The following is a 26,985-nucleotide window of genomic DNA, read 5'->3' as shown; positions in this document are numbered from 1 at the left end:
TCCCTTAAAGATAAAGAACAGAGACTTTATCAGATATACAATAACTGGGGAGTTCATTATCAGTAGTCCTGCCTTTCAAAAAATGTTCAAAGAAGTTTTTCAGATAAGGAAAATGATGTAGGTCAGAAACTTGGATCCACATGAAGAAAGAAAAGTGTCAGAGAAGGAATAAATGAAGGTGAAATTATATATACACACACACACATATATATATCTTTTACTTTTCTTATTAATTGATCTAAAAATTATCTGTTTAAAGCAAGAGTAGTAACAATATGTTTGGTGAACAGAGCATATTATAAGTGAAATGAATGACAGAAATTTCACAAGGGACAGGAGGGAGGAATTGAGAATTCTCTATTATGGGAGAGCTGTATGACACTGGAAGCCTTATAGTGTTATTTGAAGGTAGACTTAGATTAGATTATTTTAAAATACATATTGTAAGCCCTAGGGCAACTACTAAACACACTTTTTAAAAAAGATAAGTACTGCATCAAAAGAGAATATAAAATGGAATCATATAAATGTTCAATTAAAATTAAAGAAGGCAGAAAAAGGAGGGGAGACAAAGAACAAATGCAAAGGAGAGTCAACACTTAAAAAGACTGCAGAATGTGATCCAACTACATCACTTTATATACAAATGGTCTAAACACACCCATTAAAAGACAGAAATTGTCAGACTGGATTAAAAACAAAAACAAAAACCAGAGGTAATATGCAGCTGTCTACAAGAAACCCACTTTAAACAAAGAATCAGACAGGTTAAAAAGAAACAGATGGAGAAAGATACACCCTGGTAACCATAATCAAAAGAAAGCTGAAGTAGCCATATTAGTTTGAGACAAAGTAGACTTCAAAAAAGAAAAAAAGATTATCAGGGACAGAGAGGGACTTTATATAAAGGGGTTAATTCCACAAAAAGACATGACAATGCTAAATGCTAAATGTGTATGAACCTAACAAAGCATCAAGATACATGAGGCAAATACTGATAGAACTGAAGGCAAAAATAAATCCATTATTACAGATAGAGATTTGAACTAGAAGTACTGGGTTGGCCAAAAGGTTCTTTCGGTTTTTAAGTAAAAATAAAAGATATGTTTTTCATTTTCACCAAGAACTTTATTGAACAACATATTCACTGTTTTTGTTCCACTACCTTCTGCCATTTTTCAGGCAACTTCATAATTCTATCTTCCCAAAACCTTTTATCTTTTTGAGCAAAGAACTGTACCAGATGCCTTTTACAGTCTTCCAGGGAATCGAAATTTTTGCCATTAAGAGAATTCTGTAAAGACCGAAATAAATGGAAATCCAAAGGTGCAATGTGTGGTGAATACGGCGGATGAATCAGAACATCCCAGCCACGGGACTTCCCTGGTGGTCCAGTGGTTAAAGACTCCGCCTTCCAGTGCAGAGGGTGTGGGTTCAATTCCTGGTCGGGGAGCTAAGATCTCACATGCCTTGAAGCCAAAAAAACAAAACATAAAACAGAAGTAATATTGTAACAAATTCAATAAAGACTTTAAAAATGGTTCAGATCAAAAAAAAAAAATCTAAAAAAAAAACCAAAAAAAACCCCAGAACTTCCCAGCCAAGCTGTAACAGTTTTTGCCTGGTCATCAAAGAAACATGCGGTCTTGCATTATCCTGATGGAAGATGATGCATTTTCTGTTGACTAATTCTGGATGCTTTTCGTCGAGTGCCGCTTTCAGTTGGTCTAACTGGGAGCAGTACTTGTTGGGAATTAATCGTTTGGTTTTCTGGAAGGAGCTCATAATAGAGAACTCCCTTCCAATCCCACCATATACACAACATCATCTTCTTTGGATGAAGACCGGCCTTTGGTGTGGTTGGTGGTGGTTCACTTCGCTTGCCCCACGATCTCTTCCGTTCCACATTGTTGTACAGTATCCACTTTTCATCACCCATCACAGTTTGTTTTAAAAACAAAATGTTTTTGTTACGTTTAAGTAGAGACTCACATGTGGGAATATGGTCAAGAAGGTTTCTTTCGCTTATGTGGAACCCAAACATCAAAGCGATTAACATAACCAAGCAGGTGTAAATGATTTTCAGTGCTTGATTTGGATATTTTGGGAATGTCGGCTATCTCCCGCGTGGTATAACATTGACTGTTCTCAATTAATGTCTTGATTTGATCGCTATCAACTTCAACTGATCTACCCGACCGTGGAGCAACGTCCAGCGAGAAATTTCCAGCACGAAAGACACGTTCTATCAGTCACAGCACCTTCTCCATACGCTGCACGAATCTTTTTTTGTATTTTAGTTGCTTTTTTACCTTTCTTGAAATAATAAAGCATAATATGCCGAAAATGTGTTTTTTCTTCCATCTTCAATATTAAAATGGCTACACAAAAATTCACCAATTTTGATACTTTTTTTTAAATGCGTGCTGCTATGACAGCTGTCATAATACAATCTAACAAAACTGTTTTGAATGAAGTTAAAGACAACTAAGCACTACTAGAGCCATCTGACAGAAAACATCGAATGAACCTTTTGGCCAACCCAATATGTTCCAAATCACAGAGGACAGAAACCAGGAGGTCAAAACCCTTGCTGTAGAAGTGATCTTTAAAAGTAAACAAAAGATTAATTTTAGTACATTTTGAGTAAATAAACATAAACTCGTAGGTCCACAGGAATTTATGTTATGACCCTGTAACATTCAGGATAAATTCTACTGCATTTGTAACAACTTATTTTAGAGGTCTACCTGCTCTATTAAGACTTCAGCACATAGAGAACAAATATTTTATTTAGTTAAGGTTGGTTTCCCCAACACCTAGCAAAGTTTTTGGCTTGAATACTTGGTAAACATTTACTCAATGTCTGAATCTGAATTTTACTAATAAATTTAGTTCATCAATATTTAACTATACAAGTGAGCTACTGCTCCATTAAAAACAGAAAGTCCCAGTTGTGTTTCTTTTACAATGGAAGATTTTGGCTGTACAGTCATCCTCCAATATTATCAAAACCACCACCTGGTTTAATAATGCAGTAAAATCAATTATAGTGAAAGCATGAATTGTTCACAGGGTTAAGGTTCCACACTGCTTTTCCATTAATTAACTCTGCTAATTTATTCATTGGAAATGATTCACAAATTAGTAATGCAAAGTAAATGATACACATAGAATACAGAAATTGAGAAGTAGATTTGCAAAAAGATTTAAAATAAATGTAAACATATGTACATTATAGAAGTGTGACTCTTAATGAACACAGGAATTTTAAAATGCCAGAATTTTGGCAATTTAAATTGTATATTAGGGCACAGTTAAATAATTTATAGCTCTAAAATAAGCAAACAAAATACAACTAAGGGAGGAATACATTTAGACAAATCATAGGATCTAAAGATGAAAGACATGGAACAAACATGATATTATATTTAGTTTTTCATATGTATGATTAAAATAACAACTGAAGAGAAAATATATTATTTACTCTGTCACCTCTAAATTATGTAGTTTAGCAATCTTCTTCAATTCATTTCTATCTGGCTGGGTTAAAGAAAAAATTTTTGAAATTTCAGTCACTTCCATAAAACTCTGAAGATGAGTATCATACCTTTATGAAAAATTATTCTGCAGTGAGGAATACCTGTTTATTATAAATTGCCAATCTTCTTCAGATAAGAGACGATTTTCACTTTACTACTCAGGGCATGCCCCATACACATATACCCAATAGGTATAAATCTGATGTCCTAAAATAGGGCACATGGAACAAATTACTTACTGAATAAAATGCACAGATATTCTTCTCCTATCGAATAATTCTTTCAAAGCTTCTTCCAAATGTCATTATTTGACATATTAAAATTCAATTTCACTCACCTTTTCAAACAAAGTGATTAGAGAAAGTAAAGTACATCTTCATAGGCTTGTAAAGACTTGGTGTTCATTCTGTGAGTCAGGGGAATAGGAAATATCATGATCACTTACCTGACATGCATTATAAAGAAGTTGGTGTTCTAGTTTTTTAATTCCCAAAATCTGCTGAAACATTTCATAGAGTTGTTCCTTGCTCAGAATAAGTTCAGAAACAGCGCTCAGGGCCATCCTGTTTTGCTGTTTACACAAGTCCTCTTCACCCCTGTAAATGGCATCATATTTGGCTATCCAGGAGCTCAGCACTGTCTCTTTGCTCAAGCCATCAATTTCTGGCAAACTCCGCACACGTTTTTCTATGTTTTTCTTAAACACCTCTCGGAAGTCATTAGCAGAACATCCTCCACTCTGAACCATTCTGGCCACTCGATCACTCTTCAGAAAAACCTGAAAACAAAACAAAAAGCAAAAGAAAACAAAAACCCACTTACAATTAGGCGTGGACACTAACACCAACTGCTTTTAGCAATCCAAGAGTCATGACACCAAACATTCACAACGGTTCAAATGTTTCATAATACGCACTAACTAATGACGAAATGGAGGCTCCGAATCATCTCTCTTAAAATGTTGAAATGTTTAGGAGAGAAAATAATGAGTCTTGAGGAACTTGTATGACCCAACCTTGACCTACACGTTCCCCACCTGAAGGTCATGGGGATCTCTACAACTGAAACCCTTAAGAGTCGACTGAAAAGGTAATTGGAGATATGAACCCAACTTCCCTATGTGTCCTTGGGAGCTCTGGTTAGTTCTTCAGCAAGGGGAAGGTCCCTTATTGTCTGAAAATCTGAAGGCCAGTAGTGTGGTAAGTCTAGTATCCAAGTCAATACCCTCCGAGTATAACTGTTAATCAAAACTACTCCAGAGCTGGGGGGTACACCTGTCCCCACCCCTGACTTCACTACCTCCCCAACTTCTCACACACTTCTTGTAGCTGGGAAAAAATCGATGATGAAAAAGCAAACTCTAAAACTTTTAGCTGTCCGCTAATATCAAGTAAGAAATAAAGCACAAACAACGACAACCAGGGAGAGAGACAGTTTTGAAATGGGTAGGAAGAGGTGGGTAATAAGTAATAAGGTCATACTGTGCCAGGGACATCAGACTTGGCCTCGAATCTCTCCTTTCTTCTAAGTCACAGACCCAAGTATCAACAAGTATCGGCCAAGATTCATGAAACATCTATTCTGTCATCAATATTCCTAAGAAGCCTCTAGGGGTCATATGAGACTGATTTGATTCCTGTTTTCTTCCTGTAATAACAAAAACTCCTTCCAAAGAACCCGTAGGACTATTTAATGCAGCCCCCATGAGTTATATCCGTTGTTAAGGCTTATGGAACAAAAATTCGTGTCAGTCTTTTCCCTAAGAACTGACTCATGATACTGAGGTACTCCCAAATTATGACCCCACTAATTGCTCTAATGCTACTACCATGTCCGTCTGCATGTGGGCAAACAGCATGTGTGGTCTGTGCAAAGCAGCCTCATTTGTCCCAGCGACTGGCATCTCAGCTACCAGGTCCCAAACCTTCTCCCCACTTAATTTCTCCTCTTTTCAGACCATGCATACAAAATATTGTTTCCTATCTTTGCTCAATGGCCAGAGGGGATTCCTGACTCTTGAATATTTTGGTTAACTAACGTACTGAATTAGGAGTGGTGAATTTTACACTAGGCAAACATGCATGACACATAGACACAGCGCTTCTTCTCTTTTTACTAGCTGTGGCTTGATTACAGTCAAAAAGACTCTTATTTGTTATGTTTCTAAGCCAAAACTAATTCTTAAGCCCCAAGTATAAGAATAGTGTCTTTAATTTATTTAGATGAAGGAAAATAAAATTTAGATATTTAATATTTTATCTAAAAATGCCATTTAACTACCTCTAAACAGACAGGGGTCTCTCCATCTTCTTTCTCATCCTCATCTAATTGCACTACTCTCCTTGGGCACTAGGCTTCAAGATAAATGTTATACGGACATAATTTTTCTCATTTCTGTTACAGCTGTATCTTGTTAAATGGGAACGTACGCAGGCTCAGGAGTCAGAGGGGGCGGACTGCGCCAGTTGTCAGTCCACTGCTTTCCAGGGCTGTCTTCCTGTGGCCTTGCCACTGGTACAGTTTTAGAGGGTGCTGGAGGGACACTGGAGGAGGAAGGGCCCTGGTTCCCGGTTCTCTTCTTATACCAGGAGGCACGTGGCACCCACCCCTGGGGCAGCTTCTCTGCAGACCCCAAGGATGGCTTCGCAGGGCGCGCCCACACTGGCAGATTCCCGGGCAGTTCTGCAGTGCAGCACTGCAGAAGGCAGGCTCCCGTGAATCCTGCCGGTGCGGCACTGCAGTGGACTTGTCTGCCATCTGGTAGGATACACCACATCTTCTCCGGTGAGGTCTGGATCCCAGGCTTTTCCAGATTTGCTCCTTCCTTGGGCGCTCTGCTCCCTGTATCTGCTACTCCTATATTCTTTAGTCGCCCATCGTAGCCAACCCCTCATTGTTCATAACAAATTTTCCCTGATCGATTATCGTGTGGTTTCTGTCTCCAGATTGCACCGTGATACAGAAATACTGAAATGCTGCATGGGACACTGTATCTAAGAGAAAATATTTGAAATTGAAACAGCTTTTAAAAATTTGGTATTTGTATAAAGCTGGAACGGCAAGATGTTTTTAAAGCACAACATAAATGCCTTACAATTGGCTTCAGAAAACCTTTTAATTGCTTGATATCTAATACTCTAAGTTAGGAGGCATTTCATTTTTTTCAACCTCTTCTGTCAGTGCTAACTTCTACCAAGTAACCAAACAGTGTTTTTGAAGCAAGGGCGCTGATGAACTTAGGTTTTTGGAGTCTTAATTTCCTCTGTAAAACCATACCTAAAGCCATACTAACAGTCCAATTGCATGTTATTTAATCAACATTTACTAAGTGGTAACAACATGTCAGGCATTCTGCTAAGTGTTGGGGACATACAGACAAATGAGCCAAAGACCCTGCCCTCAAACAGCTCACACCACCTGAGAGAGACAGGATACACAGTAAAACAGAGGGCGGGAGCAATCATAGAGACCTATGCAAAGGTGGGGGGAAAGAAAAGGAAGTTACTGACTCTGTTATCTGGGGGACAAGGTTAGGGAGGAGAGGGGAACAGGACAAAGGACCCATGATTTGAATGACCTGTGGGGTGAGTAAGGGGAAAAGGGAGAAGAAAATACATTTCAGGAAAATAAAAGAGGTAAAAAGCAAGAAGCATCAAATCGCATGACCTTTTGAAGGAAACATAAGAATTTTTATACTTCAGGAGCATCAAATATAAGGGTGAATGGAACACAAGTTGTGCCAATCAGACCAACAGAGACCAGATGGCCAAATGCAGTGTGTGCCAAGCAAGGAATCTGAGCTCTGCCGGTGGGTCAGGAGTCGATGATGGCCAGGTAACCTCGGTGCTGAAATACTGAGAAGCGTGATTGAGACAAGTAACTGGTAGCAGCATCAAGGGTAGATGACGACTGACCAGAACAGAGATTGGGATCAGTTATCTGGAGGCCAGGTGAAAAGCAGTAAGGGCCTCATCTAGGGCAATTCATGGGCTAAAGAGAGAGAGGCAGAGGAGAGACAGCTGGGAGACAATCAACATATCCTGCTGAGTTACAGGATGTGTAAAGGCAGGGAAAATATCATTCACAGTTTTTACTGGGGTGTCTGGATTCCACTAGCTAAAAATAATTAAAGAATACAGGTGGAATGACGTGCGCGCGCGCGTGTGTGTGTGTTGCTTGTACATGGTGGTGGGTATATGGGGGGCATGGTCCTGGATTACTAGTTTAGTTTTGGTAGAGGTCAGCTTTGAAGACCAAGTATAGTAAATACAGAGTGAGGAACAAAACTCCATGAAATACCTATATTTACAAAGCTGGCAGAAGAACTGGATCCAGGGGAGGCTGGTAGCGTCAGAAGCAGAAGGAATAATATGACACATTCGCAGTCAAGAGGGGAGACAGTCCTGAGAGAAAGAGAATCAAGTACCACAAGGGAAATCAGCAGAAATTTGATTGTCTCTACCACCATCTGGTCACCTTTGGCAGAGAAGATAGTAGAGTGGTAAAGAGTAGGAACTGATCTGCGGAAGGAGGAAAGGACAAGTTGTAATAAAGTTAAGACAGCAAATATTGGGTTGGCCAAAGAGTTCGTTCGGGTTTTTCCATAAGACGTTGCATAAGATGTTCCGTAACATCTTATGGAAAAACCCAAATGAACGGCCAACCCGATATAAACTGTTCTTCTAGAAAGCTTGGATGAAAAGGGAAATGAGAGGAAGGCAAAAAGCTGAACTGGGAAACGACATGTAGGCAACGAGGGAGACAAGTCAGGAAAGAGAGGCAGCTTATGGTGTGGATTACAGAAAATAGTGATGGTACGTCACTTCTGAGATTAGTCTGTGGAAGCCTGCAGTGCACTCTCCCATCACGTGCCCGGGGGGTGCAAGCTGCTGTGACGCAGGTACTGAAGCCCTCGGTCTAACAGCCCTCAGTGAACTGAGGTCAGCCCAGAACCACGCGGAGTGGACTGGAAAGCAAATTCATGACTAACTGAGCCACGAGTGTGATCTCAGCAGACAGCCTGATTGCAACTTCACGAGAGACCCGGAGCAGAAACATCCAGCTAAGCCTGTCTCAGATTCCTAATCCTGAGAAATGCATGTGAGATCACATGCATTTACTGTTTTAAACTGCTATGTTTTGGGATAAATTGTTACACAGCAATAGATAATACATGGTTTACACTGTATTCTAGCATATTCATGTCATATATCCACATGGTTTACGTTCTTACTTCACATGGGTGTCAGTACCATCATTTCCTCAGAGGAAGCCCCAGCCCTTCCCCCTATTCATCATCACACCCTTTTTTTTTTTTTTTTTTTTTTTTTTTTTTTTTTTTTTTTTTTTTGCCGTACGTAGGCCTCTCACTGTTGTGGCCTCTCCCGTTGCGGAGCACAGGCTCCGGACGTGCAGGCTCAGCGGCCATGGCTCACGGGCCCAGCCGCTCCGCGGCATGTGGGATCTTCCCGGACCGGAGCACGAACCCGTATCCCCTGCATCGGCAGGCGGACTCTCAACCACTGCACCGCCAGGGAAGCCCCATCACACCCTTTTATCTTGCTCTGTTTTTCTTTTTAGCACACAGCACTACCAGATATGTATTTACTGTAGGTCTGTCTCCCCAAAATACAAGAGCCACCAGAGCAGTGACTTTGTCTTGTTTTCTAGTGAACCCAGTGCCTAACACAGTGCCTGCCTACAGTAAGGGATCAATAAAGGTTTGTTGAAAAAAGTGATGACTATCTATAGACACTGAATCCTCTCAGGCTAAAGAAGAGAATTTAGACAGGCACCTGGATCACAGGCTTCCTCAAATACGGATGCCCATGGGAGAGGAACCAGGAGATGGATAAACACCGAAAAACTGGAAGTGTAATAAGTGGTAACAGTGAACAGGAATGCACTCCAGAAGGCAAAAGAGATTTCGCCTGAGGGAGGAAGAGCAATGATCTGAAAGCAGGAATGAGGAACAGCCCTCTTGGCCCTAGATGTGGAGGAGAAAGGAAGGCCTACCATCATCAGAAGGCTGTTCCTCCCTGTGTCCTCGCTAAGGTTCCATCCCAACCATCGTTAGGTCTGAGGGGCTCCACTTTGCACGTGTTCCCAATCCCAACACCATCACAAAGGGTGATCCACCAACCCCTCCTAATCTCACTTCAGCTTCAGACTTGCATCTCCAATACCACCCATCAGCTCTCCTGACACGTCCCACTGACACCCTAAAGTTAAATTTCAGACGGGATTCATGACTTCTCCCATTATTTGCTCGACCCCCTGCTTACCTGCTTCAATGAGTATCAAAACCTATTTCCCTCCTGGAGAGACCTGGAAACCATTCTCAACTCCACCATCTCCTCCATGTTTATTTCCCAACATACAACTTGTCCCTAAACCTTGCTGGTCCTGCTCACCCTGGAATTCCTCTGAAATCCTTGCACACTTCTTCACACCCCACAGGAGCCGTTCCTGCCCCTCACTGTGACTCAGCTGGCTAAGAACAACAGCCTCTTAAGTGGTCTTCCTGCCTTAGAAATTTCCCTGATAGCCACTCTACTCTCATTTTCCCCAACTTATCCCCTTCACTGGTATCTATCTTTTTTTTTTTTTAATCTGGCCGTTTAAATTCTTCTCCAGCTTAAAAATTCTTTGCTGACTTTCCACCAAAAGTCATCAGCAAGGCCTCTGAGGCCCTACACTTCAACTGGCTCCAAACTACCTATCACTCTGGCTTCATCACAAATCTCTCTCTCTCTCAATCTCCATGCCCCGCCCTCCACCATCCTTCCTTCAAAAACTTCACATTGTCCATCTCACCACCACCAACTTACCTCCTACCAACTATTCAGATCCCTGCTCAGTTGACCCTCAGTGATTCCCCGAATCACCTTGAATCGGCCATATCCTATGTTGTTTGTATGCAATCCTAGCACCCTTTCTTTTTCCTTTAAATTCACTTTGTAACTGTAATACTTAACTGCAAATTCTATTACCGTCTTACTTTTTACTCACTAGACAGTAAGCTCCATGAAGCCAAAGACTGTTTCATTCACCACTGTATCTCCCCCTCCATGCAACTGCATAATTTAAACAATTAACCAGTATGGTTTACTGAGTTTCAGTTACTTGCTTACAGAAGAAAGTATAGGACATGAACCTTGCCCATATGAACGGGAGAGGGAAAGATATCTCAGAGGGAAGGAGGCACGATGAGTGATGCCACAGAGAACTAGTTTTGTGAGAAAAATAAGATGTTTATTGTCTAAAAACATAATACTGTCTAATTCTCCATCTGTGCTGTTCTTGCAGAGATGACAGTTTTTAATTTTTCAGATGTTATCAGTTATGAAACTGTAACCATGATGGATTTAGTCTCATTAGATATCAACTGTCTTAATCCTGTGTCCTTTCATAAGAACAGTTAGCAAGTTAAAGGCGGGTAAAGTGTGACCACGTGCAAAGGCTAGTCCTAGATGCCGCTCTCCAAGCCAAGCGTGCACATACGCCAGCTTTCTGCTCTAGGCCCCAGGATCCTCAGTGAACTTCTGTCCAGAGAACACATAACAGGGGGCCATCCTGGTGCAGAAGCGGCCACGGGAACTTAGTATATCAACACACCCACCAATGAGCAGATATTCTGTCTCCCTAGAGCTCTTCATATATTATCTCCTTTCATCCTCATCATCACCCTGCCCCTTTCTCCATTATCATTCTCTTTTACAGATGAAGTGGTCAGGATCAGAAGTGACTAGCCCAAGATCACAAAGTTACTGGGAGAACAGAGACTGAATCCCTGCCTCTGGAACCCAGAAGCAACATTTCTTTATTCTCCTTACGCACTCTTCCACCCCACCATACCCCACTCCTACCACGGGTTCACCCCTGCACACCGTGTATTTTGCTGGGTGCTGGCCAACACATGTGGAATTACCCATCAGTGACCTCCCTGTGAAAAGGCCACTGAATATACAACCAACTGAATACACACCTGGCGTGGCAGGGTGAGGGTGGGGAGTTACGATCCGGACATCAGAAAAATAATACACCACACACGCTACCTTTCTCCACATTTTACTGGGATTTAACTTGTACGTGGGCCCTCTGAGAACCACCAACTGCCACCCTTCCCATTCACCTGCTCAGCTTAGAGACCAAAGAAGTTACTGAAGAGCTTAAAGTCATGGTGAACTGATAACACAATTGAGATGTGGTGACTGCAACGAGCAGCTGTGTCTGCAAAGGGTGAGTCTGCTCAGCTGTCCAAATAAAACCTCAAATACACTTTTCTACAAAAGTACTTATTGTTCACATACTGCTTTTGATCTGAAACATGCATTGCTTCTTTGACTCAAAAGGATTGTATACGATGAGAAAAACATTATCTGCTTGCCAAATCACTGTGGTCATCTATGACATGGTTCCCGGGAAGGCCGCCAAGGTGTGTTCAGCCAGGAAAACGCCGAGAAAGTACAAGAGCCCCACTTCAAAGAGACGCCTTTTTCTCCTGAATAATGACAAATAAAATACTGGCTAATGATTCGAATACTCTATGCGGCCCATGGAGAAACAGTTTCTTAAACTGTTTTTCAGGTGTTATCAATTCATGATCAATTTTTTTGTAACAATGATGAATTTGATTTTACTAGATATCAAATAATTCCCAGTTTACCGGCATAAATACCAGTATTTCCTATTGTTCACGTCTCACGCCTAAAGCCAGTCAATGGCTTATATTCCCTGTTGGCACCCTGTTGTGCCAGTCTCTTCACCCATCCAAGTCCCCCTCAACCTACCTTTCCAGCCTTCTCTTCCACTGCTCCTGAGAACATAGTTTCTCTTCTGATAAAGGGAACCGCTTGTTTAGCCTTTGACATTCTCTACAAGCTTCCTCCCCCTTACCGTACCTCATCCACTTGTTCCATAAATATTTAGCAAAACATATTCCCTGCTGGGCAATGTGCTCAGTGCTGGGGATTTACTGGTGAGCAAAATGACATGGGTTTGCTGCCTTCACAGAACTTATAGAGGAAGAAACGAACTACACGAACTAAAATGACTGCAGCCTGATGTATACTACTGAGCATTTCTGGCACCGTAAGAGTCTGTAGCAAGACTTTGAATCTATCTGAGGAGGTCAATGGAGGCATGAAGACCAAGAGGAACCAGTTGGAAAACGAGGGGAGACCAAGGGACCATGGGGTAGGGTGGGACACGGCTGGTCTCAGCGGGCTTCAGTGAAGGGAATGAGGCTATAGTGGTGTGAGAAGAGATTGGAGAGAAGGGACAGGCTTTAAAAGCCTTGGAAAGGTATCTGGTCTTTATCCCCAGAGCAGGGAATGCCACCCAAATATTTGTCAGTCACATGATAAAGACTGCATTTTGAAAACAGCTAAAATTTACTCTAGGGGCTTTATTTATATTAACGCTCAAACACATAAGGTAGGTGTTAGCATCTGTTTTAAAGCACAGAGAGGTAAAGACACTTGTCCGAGGTCACACAGCCAGATTGTAGAGGAGTGAAAATCTAAGCCCAGACCATGCAATCAAGTGTGGTGACTGATCAACTCGTGGCTCATTAAACTGAGTGGGATAGAGCAAGGAGCCAGTAGAATGCAGAGAATGAGGAGGCCGAATGCACTCCTGTTATCCTCTGCTCCTCTGTGACACTTTCCCCAGCTTATGCCAGGTCTTCATCCTGTGCCTTCTTAGCACTTCCCATCCTCTCTGAAGGTATGAAATATACCTGTCCTCAAGCAAGCAAGTTCTGTACAGCATCACTGTATCTCTCCCCTGCTTAGACTATGAACTGCATTAGAACTGCACCTTTAAAGCCTCTGCAGGGTCTGGTATCATTGGATATTCAAATTTTACAGAAAATAATGAGGTTCTTATAGTCGTAATGGATTTTCGAAAGTTATTAAATCCGAAAGGGGGGGGTAGTTTTGACCAGTGTGGAATGAGGTTTTCACTGATTCAATGTAAAGAAATGAACATAAAGATTACAAAGTAATTCTAATAAAGCTAAATTTCCTCCATATTTTAACAGTAGAAATCGTACGTGCAAGTCACTTCTATGTAATACAGTGTTATTAACAATGGATTGTGGGTTAGTTTTTTTGTTGTAGTGGTTAATGATCTTTCTTGGCAAAAAACTAAGAGGCTATATTTGACATTGGTGTTTTTTTTTTAAATCCATGAATTCCCAAAGTTTATAAACCACTGATTTAACCAATCCCATTCCCTTTTCAAATGTTAAGAAATCATACCTTAAAACTGATAGCAATCTTTAAAAAAAAAAACATATGATATGTGTTTAGACCTTTGTGATATGTCTAGACCTTTATGTGTAAACTAGGAAGCAGGTGCTCACAAAAGACCCTGCCTTATAACTTATCTAAATCCCTTATATCAACTCTAAAGCCCTTAAAGCAAACCTAAACCCCCTAAACTACCAAAGGCTTCTCGCATTATCTGCGGGTAGGAATTGAGGCGAGTTTACATCCAAATGAACATAATGTGATTTGAGAAGTATAAAACTATTTTTATGGAAAAAAGAATACACATGCTCTTCCCATCATCAATATTACAAGGTTTTTATAAAGCTTTTTTCTTCTAATATTAGCTAATAGCAGATCCTTTAGTCTTCCTTTATAGATATCTTCCAACTCAATGATTAGCTTAAATCTCCCTAAGCCGATGGCAAACTCTCCTTAACCCTGTAACTACAGAGCCAGAAACTGAAGAATTTACCAAACCACTCACTCCGAGCACAAATCTTAACAGAGAAGCAGGATCACTGAGCACTGGCCAGGCTTCCAATCTGCACAGACTGAAAGTCTTAACGGGAAAAAAAGATCATGTTCACAGTGGAAAAGGGAGCATGATAAATGTAAATTTGTGAAGTCAATTTCTGTATGCATACATAAAGTGGAAGAAGGCATCACCCCCTCCTAATCAATCCCCTCACCCTTCCCCTATTTCATTCGATGTTTCATGGTATTATAGAAAATTTTAGAAAACTCTACAAGTTCCTGGGTTGGGCTGCCTTGTTCTGCCTCTTCTATGAAGAGGTTTTTTGTTTGTTTGTTTGTTTTGGGGGGGGGCGCAGTTTGTCCTCATTATAATGATACAGAAAGTAAATTTTTTAAATGTATATTACATTTACAGTCTTATACTATCTAATGTTCAGTAAATCCCTAAAATCATTTATCTTTATTGTATGGAAGAAAATGTGCTGTTTACACGTTTACAATATTCCAACCCCGGTTGTGTAATGCTGTTCACCTCACCCTCACGTCTGCTGCACCGCTCTCCTCTCGACGAGGAAAGAATGTACCAAAACCTGGAAGGAAATCAGACCTGAGTGGTTTGCTCCTGATAAGCCAAGAGCCTTCAAGGTGTGACACAAGCTGAGAGACTCAACTGTTCTCGAGCAGTTTTGCCACTCGTGGAACAGGAATTATATCCCTTTTTTCAAACAGTTTTTTTGAGTATTATATGACATAATACAGTAAAATAAGCTTTTCATCAGTTATGCGAAGTGTGATCCGTGGACCAATGCCACGGATTGTAACCTGTCCCCCGACAAGTACAGAGAGTATGTCTGTAGAAACTTGCAGTGATGTGACACTGCCATGACATCCTGATACATGATTTTGTACCAGTATTTTGCTATGAAAATGTCCAAACATACAGAAAAGCTGAAAAAAGTTTGTAGTGGTTTGAAAATCACTGACTTAACTGATCCTATTCCTTCCTTTATCAAATGTGAAGAAATCATTAAGTTAAAACCCACAGCAAACGATCTCTCCTGTTCCGACATTGACCTTCAACCTAGATTCCACGAATAACATTTTACTCAAGTTTTTCTTTCACATAACTATCCGTCCCCTCCATCAGTCCAAATTATTTTCACTATACATTTCAGAATTAGTGAAATGCATGATCTTGTGTTTTTACAAAATAATCCACAATGGATTGAAAATAATACAGGTCCTTTGCTGCAGATACATCATCTCAAAATTTTTTTTTTTTTTGAGAAGATGGATGATGTCCTAATGTTGACACAGAAATTGGGAGCAGATATTTCTAAAAACCAAATTATATTTTCCACAACACTATCAGCCTACCAGAGAATGAGCTACTGTCCTTTCAGATGGAAGGTTTATAAAACATGCATCTTGAGGATTGCGAGGGGTTTGCTCCGGATAAGCCAAGAGCCTACAAGCAGACAAAGTTCCAAAATGAAAAAAGAATTTCTGGAAAGTAAATCAATCTTAAAAGCAAACATTCTGTTAAGTCAGAGAAAAATAAACCCCAAACCTTCTGAACTACATTTCCCTGGCTTATAATGACTCTCACTAAATATCTGTTGAACGATACCTTGTAGTTATTTGTTTTTCCACCAGATGGCAACTATGGGTGGAATAACAATGATTTTAATCTCCACATGTGATTTTCAGGATTGTGCAAGACTTCAAAGGTATAAATCCAGTCACCCTTCCAGAGCTTGAATTCCCTCACCACTGCTGCTGCCACCACCATCAAAACGACATCCAAACCACCAAACTCCTCTAGGGAAGAGAAACTCTCGGCACTCGGAGGCAATGGCCTGTCTATGGGCAGGACCCACTACCTGAAAGTTCTTTGTTTCCAGGGGGCAACGCTCTCCCTGTAGCTGTCACTCTCTTACCTACTTGTAACCCCTGCAAGAGAAAAGACAATCTAAATTCTCCCCAGGCCATTCTTCAGGTGTTCAAGTCAGCTAACACGGTCTTCAACCTTCCAGGTTAAACACTCCTCAGATGACAGGGCGCCCTCACCAGCGTGAGGGCTCTCCTGGCACAGGGCCCTCGCTCCTTTCAGGCCTTTGTCCAGCTGTTCATCTTCTTGACAAAGCCTTCTCTATTTAAAACTGCAACTCTGCCTCTGACAAGTTCCCATCCTGTATTGTTTTTCTACACAGCACTTATAACTATTCAATAAATTAAATTTTTTTAATATAATTTATTTCCACTAGAAAGTAGAAAGTAAGCTCCATGAGGGCATTGGGTTTATTCACCCCTGTATTTCCAGGGCAAACCAATATTTAATGAATGAATGCATGAAATGATTCATCAATGAATTTGCCACATAAGTAAAATCTCACCATTAATGTGAAGAAAAGGACAGCAATTCTAGTTACAGAAGCAACGCTGCTATTAATGCAGTAGGAAAGGCCACACACCTTAAGATGGCCTGCTTAGATGCTCGATGGTCCTCCTCTTGTACTTACTTTCAGCTACAATGTTCAAGATAGTAAACTGAGTCTCCCTCCAGTGTTTGTGAAGCTGGTTTTACGGATCCAAACCGAGGAATTTACATAATTCTTTTTTTTTCTTTTTTTTTTTTTGTGGTACGCAGGCCTCTCACTGTGGTGGCCTCTTCCGTTGCGGAGCACAGGCTCCGGACGCGCAGGCTCAGCGGCCATGGCTCACGGGCCCAGCCGCTCCGCGGCATGTGGGATCTTCCCGGACCAGAGCACGAACCCGTGTCCCCTGCATCGGTAGGCGGACTCTCAACCACTGCGCCACCAGGGAAGCCCCTACATGATTCTTTTTTTGAATTTCATCTACAGCCCACCATTTTAGTATGTTATTTTCAGACCTTTAGTGAAAACAGGTGGAATTAACCACTATCCTTTGCCAGCGCGGACTGCTCAGTCCAGTGCATGGATTGCCCTAAGCTGTTTCTGCTTCTCAGGTGTTTTTCTATCCTTATGCTTTGAAATTCATAAACCATCTAAAATCTATTCATCTCCTCACAACTCCCTTGGCAATGTGATAGTGGTGGCAGAGAAACCAGAACAGGGAGAGAAAAGGAGCAAGCATTAATGCAAAAACCATGCATAACAGAGCAGCTGGATACCTGAAATATGCCTAAATGTGTCTCTAGAAAACTCAACAGCAACTATTATTTGTGTCATGCTTTAAAATTCACACTTATTTTCATTTACGCTATTTCTGATTACAACCGTATGAGGCATCCTTCTGTGAAAATGAACTGACCCTCTGCGACAGAAGAGGTTCTTAAACTGGAAGGTCCATCAGAATCAGCTAGAAGACCTGTTAAAACAGACTCTTGGGTCCTCCAGAGTTCCTGACTCCACAGGTCTGCAGTGGGGTCTAAGAATGTGCAGTTCCAACAAGTCCAGGTGATGCTGATGCTGCCGGTCTGAGGACCACTGTTCCGAGATGCTCTGCCCTGGGGCAAGGATATGAATGTGCAGGCCATCTGATGTAAAGGCTTGGTGTTCTTTTCAATAGGCAACTGTGCTTCCTAGGCCTGAACTTTTAAAACAAACTGCTATTATTAAGAGAATTATAAAAATTACTTTTTGCCCCTTTCCAACTTCAGAGGAAAGGAAGGCTCTATAAAACCCCTCTGACTGAAGTTTTTACACAAGAGAACTACCAATTCCAGAATCAGTACCTCCTAAATGGAAGTATCCTTTCCTAGAGCTTGACTGTCCTTCTTCCCTCACTCAGACACACCCTCCCCACACCCTCCCCTGCCCACACTCCTCTTTCCTAATTATTTATTTTGAGATCTCAGGAGTTACTGCTTTAACCATCCTGCTGCTAGCACTTTCAACACCTCTAGCTGGGATTTTTCTTCCAAGGCCTCATCCTTGAAGTCCTCAACACGAGACTTACCTAAACACTTTCTCCTTTACTTAAAAAGTAGCTTTCCAAGCTACCTGCAGTGTAGTGGTTAAGACCAGGAGCTGTGAAACCAGACCAAGTTCAAATACAGGCTTTGCCACATACTGGCTGTTTAACTTTGGGCAAGTTACTTAGCCTGGCTGGGTCTCAGTTTCCTCATCTAAAGAATGGGGGTACTAATAACATCTACCTCAGAGTTGCTGTTAGGACTAAGTGGCTTTCTACTGTTAAGTGCATATAACAGGTATACTGCAGCTGTTAAGTGCATATAACGGGTATACTGCAGCTGTTATTTTTCACAGCCGCCTCATTGCCACCTTCACAATCATCAGCTTCACTCAGGCTGCTACACATTTGAGAGGAAAAGTCATACAACTTTGTAATTGGAGATACGGGTCCAAAATAGTAACATTACATTTCACATAATAGTAAATTACAATCAATGTGAATTGTCTTGTTAATAAATTACAACTAAGTACTGCCTTTTGCTATACTGTTCCAAGTATCTCATTTAATTAGCACAGACCTATACTTTCAGCTATGTAATGAACAGCACCTATAAGTTCTTTGGGTTCCTCAAATTCAGCATACTAAAAATTTGAACTCCCCTTCCACCCTAAACTTGCTTCATCTAACTATTTTCTACCTCAATGAATGACACCATCACCTCCTACTGGCCCAGGTCAGAAACCAAGGAGTCATCCTTGACTCTTTTTCTCAACTCCTTCTGACCCATACCCTTTCTCTTCTGTATCCACTATGTGTTGCTAAACTGAAGATGAAAGCTACAGGTACAGGCAAGTTTTCAAACCACTGTGACTGTGGTCAGTAAGAAATGAAGTAGAAAATTCCTATCAGAAAATGAGATCAAAGAACATTACCCTGGACATGACCCACCTTCTATTCATCTCACCCAATTCATCCGTCACTGTTTTCGTTCATATTTTCATCTTATCAACGCCTGGATTATTGCAACTACCCGCAAAATTCCCGGTCTTCATTTTCCTAAACCAAAATTCTACATTACACTTAAAACTTCTTTAAAAAACACTGTTATTCACTGTTCCCTCCACGAGCATGCCCTCTGTCCCAATCCAGTAGTTCCATTTCAAATGTTATTTTCTTATTTAAGCATTCCTTGCCTTTCCAGTTGAAATCCACTCCTTCATACTCCCAGAAGCCTTTAACAATTCCTCTCCATGAAATGTAACCCTTTATAACTTGACATTTAGATTTTTACCTGTATTTTTCAGGAAAGTGAAAACCAGTAAAGCTGAAGGAATCAGAGGATAAAACTAGAACTTGACTAACATAAAGACTCTTTGGAAGAGCCCTATGGCAGTGGTTCTCAATCTTGTCTGCACATTGGAAACACCTGGATACCAGGTACCTGGGCCCCATCCCAGAGGTCTTGGGTACAGCAAGGGCACTGAGCATTTTCAAAGCCCTTCACGTGATTCTGACATGCAGCCAATGCTGAGAAGTACTGCTCTATGGGGAATATAAAAAGGAGTTGAGATTAATAAAGGATTCTTAAATAGCAGTAAAGATCTGGTGGAAATCAGTAGAGATGACTCAGGGTAGGCAAATGGTACTGCAGAAAAAAAGTCTGGAAGTGAAGGAATTCAGTAGCACTTCGTAGACAGAGTAGGACTAAAATGGCTTACAACTGGCTGTAGGCTGAAGTTGGAGAAGATGAGATGGGCTTGGAAAGGATGGTTAAGGGAAACTAGGCTTGGAATGAGAACAAAGAGCAAGTGGTGGAAATGAGGTCAAGTGAATTCACAGAAGGAATTCTGAAAAAGGCGCCGTAAGTTGGGAGGTGTTCAAAGACGACAGAACTTCTGGGGCAGCAACGAATGTTACAGATGTAGGGAAGTTTCCAAATCAGGGTTACCCTGCTTATCAACAGTGATGAGGAAAATTCCTATCAGCAGCTGAAGTCAAAGAACACATATCTTGGAGGTCTGACGAAGATGACAGCATAGTTGCAGAGAGAGGTGTTATAAGCTGTGGTGTAGTTATTAAAAAAAAGGGACGTTTTTTGGAGAGATTGTGATGGAATAACTCTAACACCTGTGCCCAGGGACCAGCTCATCTCTCCAACTTAAAGTACATTACCCACCCCCCCAAAAAAAAGTTCTTACAGTTTAGAAAACCAGGTATGTATCTTAAGATATTTCTGTATCAGTAATTGTAATAATCCTTATTTTTCATTACTAAGCACTAAACATTTTTTAAAATGAAGTACAAAACCAAATAAATTCTAAAAAAAAACAAAAAACCCCAGTGCTCACAGTAAATGATGGAGTGGGAACATGGAGTTGCCATTAAATGGACTCCTTCGCAGTTTCAACGTGTGAAGGCTTCCTCTGTACTTCAGTGCATCTTCAAATTCTGATCCTTTCTCCCACTTGATTCCTGCACGCTGCTTCAAAAACCAGTGAGTTTTGCAGAAGGAGAAAACACTTTAACTGTATATACTAAGCTTAAATACCATCAGAAATGCCAGATCCTGGCTCACTAAATCCTTTGAAATACATTATTGTAAATATTATGGCTGACCAACATCTCTACAGGACAACTGTGTTACAACAATTCTACAGCAAGAGACAGGAATACATCAGTGTAGTGCCATATAATACGAGGAACTATACAGGTAACTTCACCTATGGCATCGCCCAATCAGTGGTCAAGTGCTTTAGAATCATTTTCACTTCAGTAGGTAGTAAATCCAATTTATCCCAGTTATAAGGAAAAAAGTTTAATTTTTATAAGGAGTATCAAACCCCTACCTAGCGAGGTGAGCATGGGGAATCAATTACCAGAGAAATGCAAAAATATATACAAAGGAGAAATGCAAGGGAAATCCATTATGACACTGGTATTGGGGGCAAAATAATTCATATTATAGCCCCATGCCATTATGGCAAAATACATTTGCATCACTAGGTACAAGAGAAAATGGTGTAGCCCACAAAATAGGTAAAAATCTATTACAATGAATAATACCTAACATTTGACATAGCAGTGCTATTTCCAGGTTCTAGTTATTCAACCCAGAGTGAAAGTGGTTTATTGATCTGTTTACAGCATTCTAAAGACAAGGATTAAAACTGCTGTTTTGTTCTGACATAAGAAACAGCTATGGAAAGAATTTAGTCCACTGCCTGCTACATGGTAGGCACTCAGCAATGACAGTTCCCAAGTTCACTGATGTGAGCTTTCCTTCCCCATTTCAAACACAGATTCTAACTATCCTTTAAAGAACATCTGTTGAAAATTCTCAAATCAAAACCACAAGCACACTGTGTTAAATGTTTGATGTTCACATTAACAAGAGACATTACATGCGAATTTCTTACACATGAGGGTTAAGTCAGGTCTAAGACTGACAATGATGAACGAAGTGTTAGAAAAGGAGGGAAAGAAAAGGAGAAAGCAACGAGAGTGCAGAGGAAGGATGGAAAGAACAATGTTGGTGTCAGTGTGAAGAGCAAATAAATTCCTCAAGTGTTGGGTCTATCACGGAACACATACCCCACACGAATCTGCTGAAAGTACACAGAACTATAATAACCTGAGAACCCTGGGCTTGGGGACTGCCAGCATTACCAGATGCATTCATTTCCATTGCTCCAATGATTCCAGCAGGTAACCGGAGAAAGTCAGTCTAGCCACCCCTATAAGCTGCCAGCCCCTCGTGGCAGAGATGCCAACAGCGGCCAGTCTGAGAATGACAGCTTATTCTGGCTTGGGAATCCTACCAGGTGTGGCTCCCATGGGGTCCTCCGTGTCCTGTCTCTTCAGTGTGATCTGTGGACCTTCAGGAAAGGACTCTACTCTGAAGATAAACTCAGAAAGACACATGAAACAGTGTTCCTGCTAAATCCTTCAGCAGCCTTGGTGCTATGCAAGTCCTTCAAAGAGCAGCTCTTGGGATTAATTTCATCAAAACACCTCTCCACGGTTGGGTATAAAAAAAAAAAACCTGTTATCTACCAAGCAAGGCATCACCCCCATCTGGCCGTCTGCCTAGTTTGTGCTGTGCCTCAGTTCTCCCTGGCCTTCGAGGAATGTCTTTCCTCCGTTAAACAGTCTTCTCTGGCACTGCAGTTAGAATCAACCACTGCCCTCCTGCCAGTCTCTGGATTCCAGTACCGTTAGCACCGAGCAACTCATGAAATTCCTCTTAATAAAGCTCTCTCTAGGGTTGCACAAGAAATCAAATCCTTGTGTCAGCCCTGGAGAGTTCAAAGCCCTTTGTTAAAATTACACATGCTAAATTGTAATACTGAGTTCTGGGCTAAAAATTGTAATTTTCTATATTTTCCAAAGCGATTTGGGATGAAAATTTTCAGGATTATGTTCCCATTATTTTGTATGACTGGGATAAAACTGTCCAGTTTTTCAGATTAACACATAATAGTTACATTATTTAAAAGATAATACTTATTCATTTACTCAAATATTTGAGGGTCCGGCACTGTGCTGCATCCTGAGAATACAGTGAACAAAACAAACAATCCCAATATGTCATAATAACTTCTACATTGTGGTACTTATCTACAAAATAATATGACATAATTAAAGTGCCTTATTTAATTGCTAGGGAGTAGGGTGGGACACATGGGAAATAAATACACAATTACTAAATATAGGAATTCTTCACTTAAGTCTTTCTATACATTATGAACGTGTAACAATTATGATAAGCAATACTGGGCACTGAAATCGCTCCTATTCACTTAAGGAGTGCTAGTATTTTATTAAAATTTCTATCATTATATATACGCAGATCACATAAGATGTACTCATGGCTGAACAGAACTATTTGTCAAAATACTAAAATTCTATACAACAAAATTTTCATGCCAAGAATGAAGAAAACACAGCACAATGACCTCAAAATTAGTATACTGTACTATAAATATCAAAAGACACATTTTATTCTTCCTAGTATATAAAAGGTAATTTGTTTTTCAAACTTCATCGATAGTTTCTGTAATATAAGGAATGTGTAAATATGTTAATTTTCTTACCAAAATAAAGCCATATATATATATATATATATATATATATATACACACACACACAAAAATTTAGGGAATAAAGTTTGTCCTTGGTTGGGAATTCCCTGACGGTCCAGAGGTTAAGACCTGGCACCTTTCACTGCGGGGGGTCTGGGTTCGATCCCTGGTCGGGGAGCTAAGATCCCATAAGCTGCATGTTGTGGCCAAAAAAATAAAAAGCAAAGTTTGTCCTTGGTCATGTGCATACAGAAATAAACATATATACTCACAGGAGTAACACACACTGACAAAAAGTTACATTTAGTAAAGGTGAAAAACGGGGAAAAAAAATCCTGCTAGTACTTTTCTTCTGTCTCTGAGACTGGACAAAGCATGTAGAAAACTACCGAAGTAACAAAAAAAAAAGACACAGAAACCACACTTCAGACAAACTGCTTGTTAGTACTTAGGACCTGATTTCACAGACAGGTTTAATCCACTTCCTCAAAGGCCATGCTGTCAAGGTGGACGATGAACGTTTGCTGCTATTGAATTAGACGGGCCATCGTTCTGAGAAGTAGGGCACTCCTCCACGTGCGTCCCTTTATTTGACCTTCCCGCAGGAGGAAGTTCATTACTTGTGCCCTCTTCACGAGGTGACAGGATACCAGGCAATTCATTCAACATTAGAACTTGCACAGATTCTGTTCCATCTTCAACATCCACCTGAATCCCCAAAGCTTTAAGAATGTCACATTTGCACATGGGGCATGTCCCACGGGCTAGAATCCAGGGGTCAATGCAGTTCTTGTGGAAAAAATGTTTACAAGTCAGAATACGAACTGTATCATTAGGCTTATAGAGTTCAAAGCAAACTACACAGCTATCTCCATTTGAACTTACTTCCTTGTCCCCCTCTTTAAGTACCCGAAGTTGAAGCTGGCCACATGCTTTCTTGAGATCACTTGTTAACCGCTGCCATCTCCTGTTCTGAATCCTTGCTACCCAAAGTCTTTGAATATGATAAAAGATGAAATACGCTAGCGGAGCGGTTGTGACAATCACAAAAGAGACAAAATAGTGATTCATCCAGATGATGTGTTTTCTTCCCACCTCAATCATGACTGTAACGTGAACTCCCTTCTGAATTAAATGCAAAATCTCCATGCCTTTCAAGTTACCAATCATCACCACGACGATGTCTTTAAACGCCTGATGAGACATGGGAAAAACCCGATTGCCAGTTCCTAGGAAGTTATAGATGATCACTCCGCTGGCTCCCTTCTCCACGGCCACCTTGATCTTCTGTGTGAAAGTACAGCCTCCCCGTTCAACAAGTGCGAGCCACGTCTCCGAGTTCTTCGATGTGCTGAAACTGGTACCGGGGTTACATGCGTTTTGCGTTTTTCCCTCTGGAGACACGATAACTCCCGCCACTCTCTTGAGAGCAGAGCTTCTTCCAAACACTCCAGTCTCCCCCAACTCTGACAACATGCGATTCCCAACGTGAAATGATATGTTCGTGTATGCAGTCCAAACAGCTCTGGCTGTGCAACAGTGCTGGCTAAGCAGCCAAAGGAAACTGAATTTCATGAGCCAGGAAGAGGCAGTGTTGTTTCTCCGAGCGCCAATCTTGAGTAGATGCATCTCTCTCTTACTGCCTGAAGGACTAACCCAACAAAAAGATGTGGCTTCCACATCTGCTGACAATCAACATAAAATATTAAAGTGAAAAAAACCTTCTGGGTGAAAACAAGTTCCACTGTCTTCCAGCATGTTTTTGTAAGAAAGATGTCTTATGAGTTTCAGATGTTTTTTTGAGAGAAAGAGAAAAACTTTAGATTGAAAAAAAAAATCCCAGTCTCACTACTGTAACTCTACATACTGCTTACTGTTGGGTGGCATGATTATGACATAAAAGACAACACGGCCAATTAGGTAAGAGCTTAGAGCATGCTGTACCTTTATTGGCTTGACTGTTTCAAATGTTGTTATGGGTAATTTCAGTGTTGTTACAGGATGGATTCAATCCTTGAGCTACTACATGTAATGTTACCTGGTATCACGTTAAACTAAAGAATATTAAAAATTGTATAATGCAACGCGTTTTAAAACCTGAAAGCATATGCAAGAAAGACCATACGATTAACACTCTCCTTCACAATCAGTGAAGTAAGTATCTGTATCAAAATGGCAAGTTTCAAAACCATGAATGAGAGTTAAAAATTAGCACTATGACCAGATATGGGATAAAAGTGGTAGGTAACACTGTTTTTAACTCACATTTGGTCACAGTGCAAATTTATCTATCATGTAAATTTTTGAACTGAATTTATTTAATAAAGCTTGCTCAGAAATTTGTTGGACAGGTTTGGTTTTGATTTAACTTTTAAAAGCAGGGCATCCCGTTAAACCACTTCAGCCTCACTACCCTCACTCTTACATTGATTATACGTAGGGATGACAGCAGTAAAGACGAAAAAGCCTAATCTCATTTCTCTGCAGACCTTGGGTCTGCAGAGACATCTGTTAGCAATCTCACAATATTTTGAGGGAAGAGGAGGACGGGTACAGGGGAAAAGATTAAATAGAGCAATATTAGTTTAGCACAATTTACTTTGATCCAAAATGTAGCTATAGATTTTAAAAAGAAAAACTTCAAGGTCCTCACTTAAATTTAACCACTGACAGCAGTGATTGTTAAAGGTCATAGATGCTTTTAACAAAATGTTTGCCAAAATCAACAAACATCGTTGGTGGAAGACCCCGCATACACTGTCAGTTCTGCCTAGATGCTGCTACACTCGGGCCAATGGCACAATATGACTTCAAAGCCAAAGAATGACATGTGAACTAACAAATACGGGCAGTCACTGGCACTGCCATACGCTTTCTCAGGGGTATCTCTCAGTGGTTCTCATTCACCAGCTAGGAAACCAAAGGCAAGGATTTTGACCTTGGACATAAATGTCTCTGACCTCTATGCATAGGGTACTAAGAGACATTTTAGGCTGGGTCTCACCAGGACTACGGGAGCTAGTGTATTCTTACGAAATATCAGTCAACAACGTGACAGCTCAAAGTAGAAAAGAGGAAGGAGGAAGGGTACCTAAAGGCCCAACACAAAGTGGCATTAAAAGAAAAGAACATTGATGTGACACCTCTGGCTCACAGTGGTCGATTTTCTTTCCCAAAGACCATTAATCTGATTTCCACACACCCACTCTTTAAAAAAGACAGTGAGGCACACAGTGGGTTGATTCACAAATTGCCACTGGAGTTGGACATCAATGCTTTAGCATATTATCCAGAGAGATTTTCATCAAAACAACAAAACCCACGTCTTCAGGCCTCTCATTGCTATACAGGTGTTTATCTACCAGAAAAAAGGAAGAGGCAAAATAAGGCAAGAGATACAATTTGGAAAGGCAAATGAACAAAACTGCAGTTCTGCTCTAGGTCTATATTATCAAAATGTCCCAAATAGAGACATACCACCATCTTAAGAGGAGCATTTACTAGAGTCAATTCTAGAAGGAAAATTTGCAACCATAGCCGATTCACTATGCTAGGATTTAAAGGGCTCTGGCAAACAAAGGTGACTTTTTTTTTTTATAATGCTGCCCTAAATTAGGCCTATAGTAATTTAAAATATTTTTAGATACATAACCAGAAGTGCTACCATCTAAAATAATTATTTGGAACACATTACCTACCCAGTCAATAGCT

The 26,985-nt window shown here is 40.7% G+C and overlaps 2 protein-coding genes across 4 annotated transcripts in view; both read right to left on the bottom strand.

Moving 5' to 3' along the window:
* Positions 1 to 26,985, bottom strand: part of CADPS2 (calcium dependent secretion activator 2) — a gene marked incomplete at its 5' end in the record, with an annotated part of 490,811 nt that overhangs the window by 342,230 nt on the left and 121,596 nt on the right. For all 3 annotated transcript variants that reach the window (XM_082661437.1, XM_082661438.1, XM_082661439.1), the window contains one exon: positions 3,988 to 4,320. In XM_082661437.1, coding sequence (XP_082517563.1) covers positions 3,988 to 4,320 — 333 coding nt within the window. The remainder of the gene's footprint in view (positions 1 to 3,987; positions 4,321 to 26,985) is intronic.
* RNF133 (ring finger protein 133) lies at positions 23,776 to 24,956 on the bottom strand (the record flags this gene model as incomplete). Its single annotated transcript, XM_082662436.1, has 1 exon — positions 23,776 to 24,956. Exon 1 carries the CDS (start codon positions 24,901 to 24,903, stop codon positions 23,776 to 23,778), a length of 1,128 nt encoding a protein of 375 aa, XP_082518562.1. The 5' UTR covers positions 24,904 to 24,956.

The sequence above is a fragment of the Grampus griseus genome (assembly GCF_964374135.1).
Source record: "Grampus griseus genome assembly, chromosome: 9".
In the NCBI taxonomy this organism is placed as follows: Eukaryota; Metazoa; Chordata; class Mammalia; order Artiodactyla; family Delphinidae; genus Grampus; species Grampus griseus.
The sequence above is the reverse complement of the archived record's forward strand: the minus strand, read 5'-3'. Positions and strand labels throughout refer to the sequence as shown.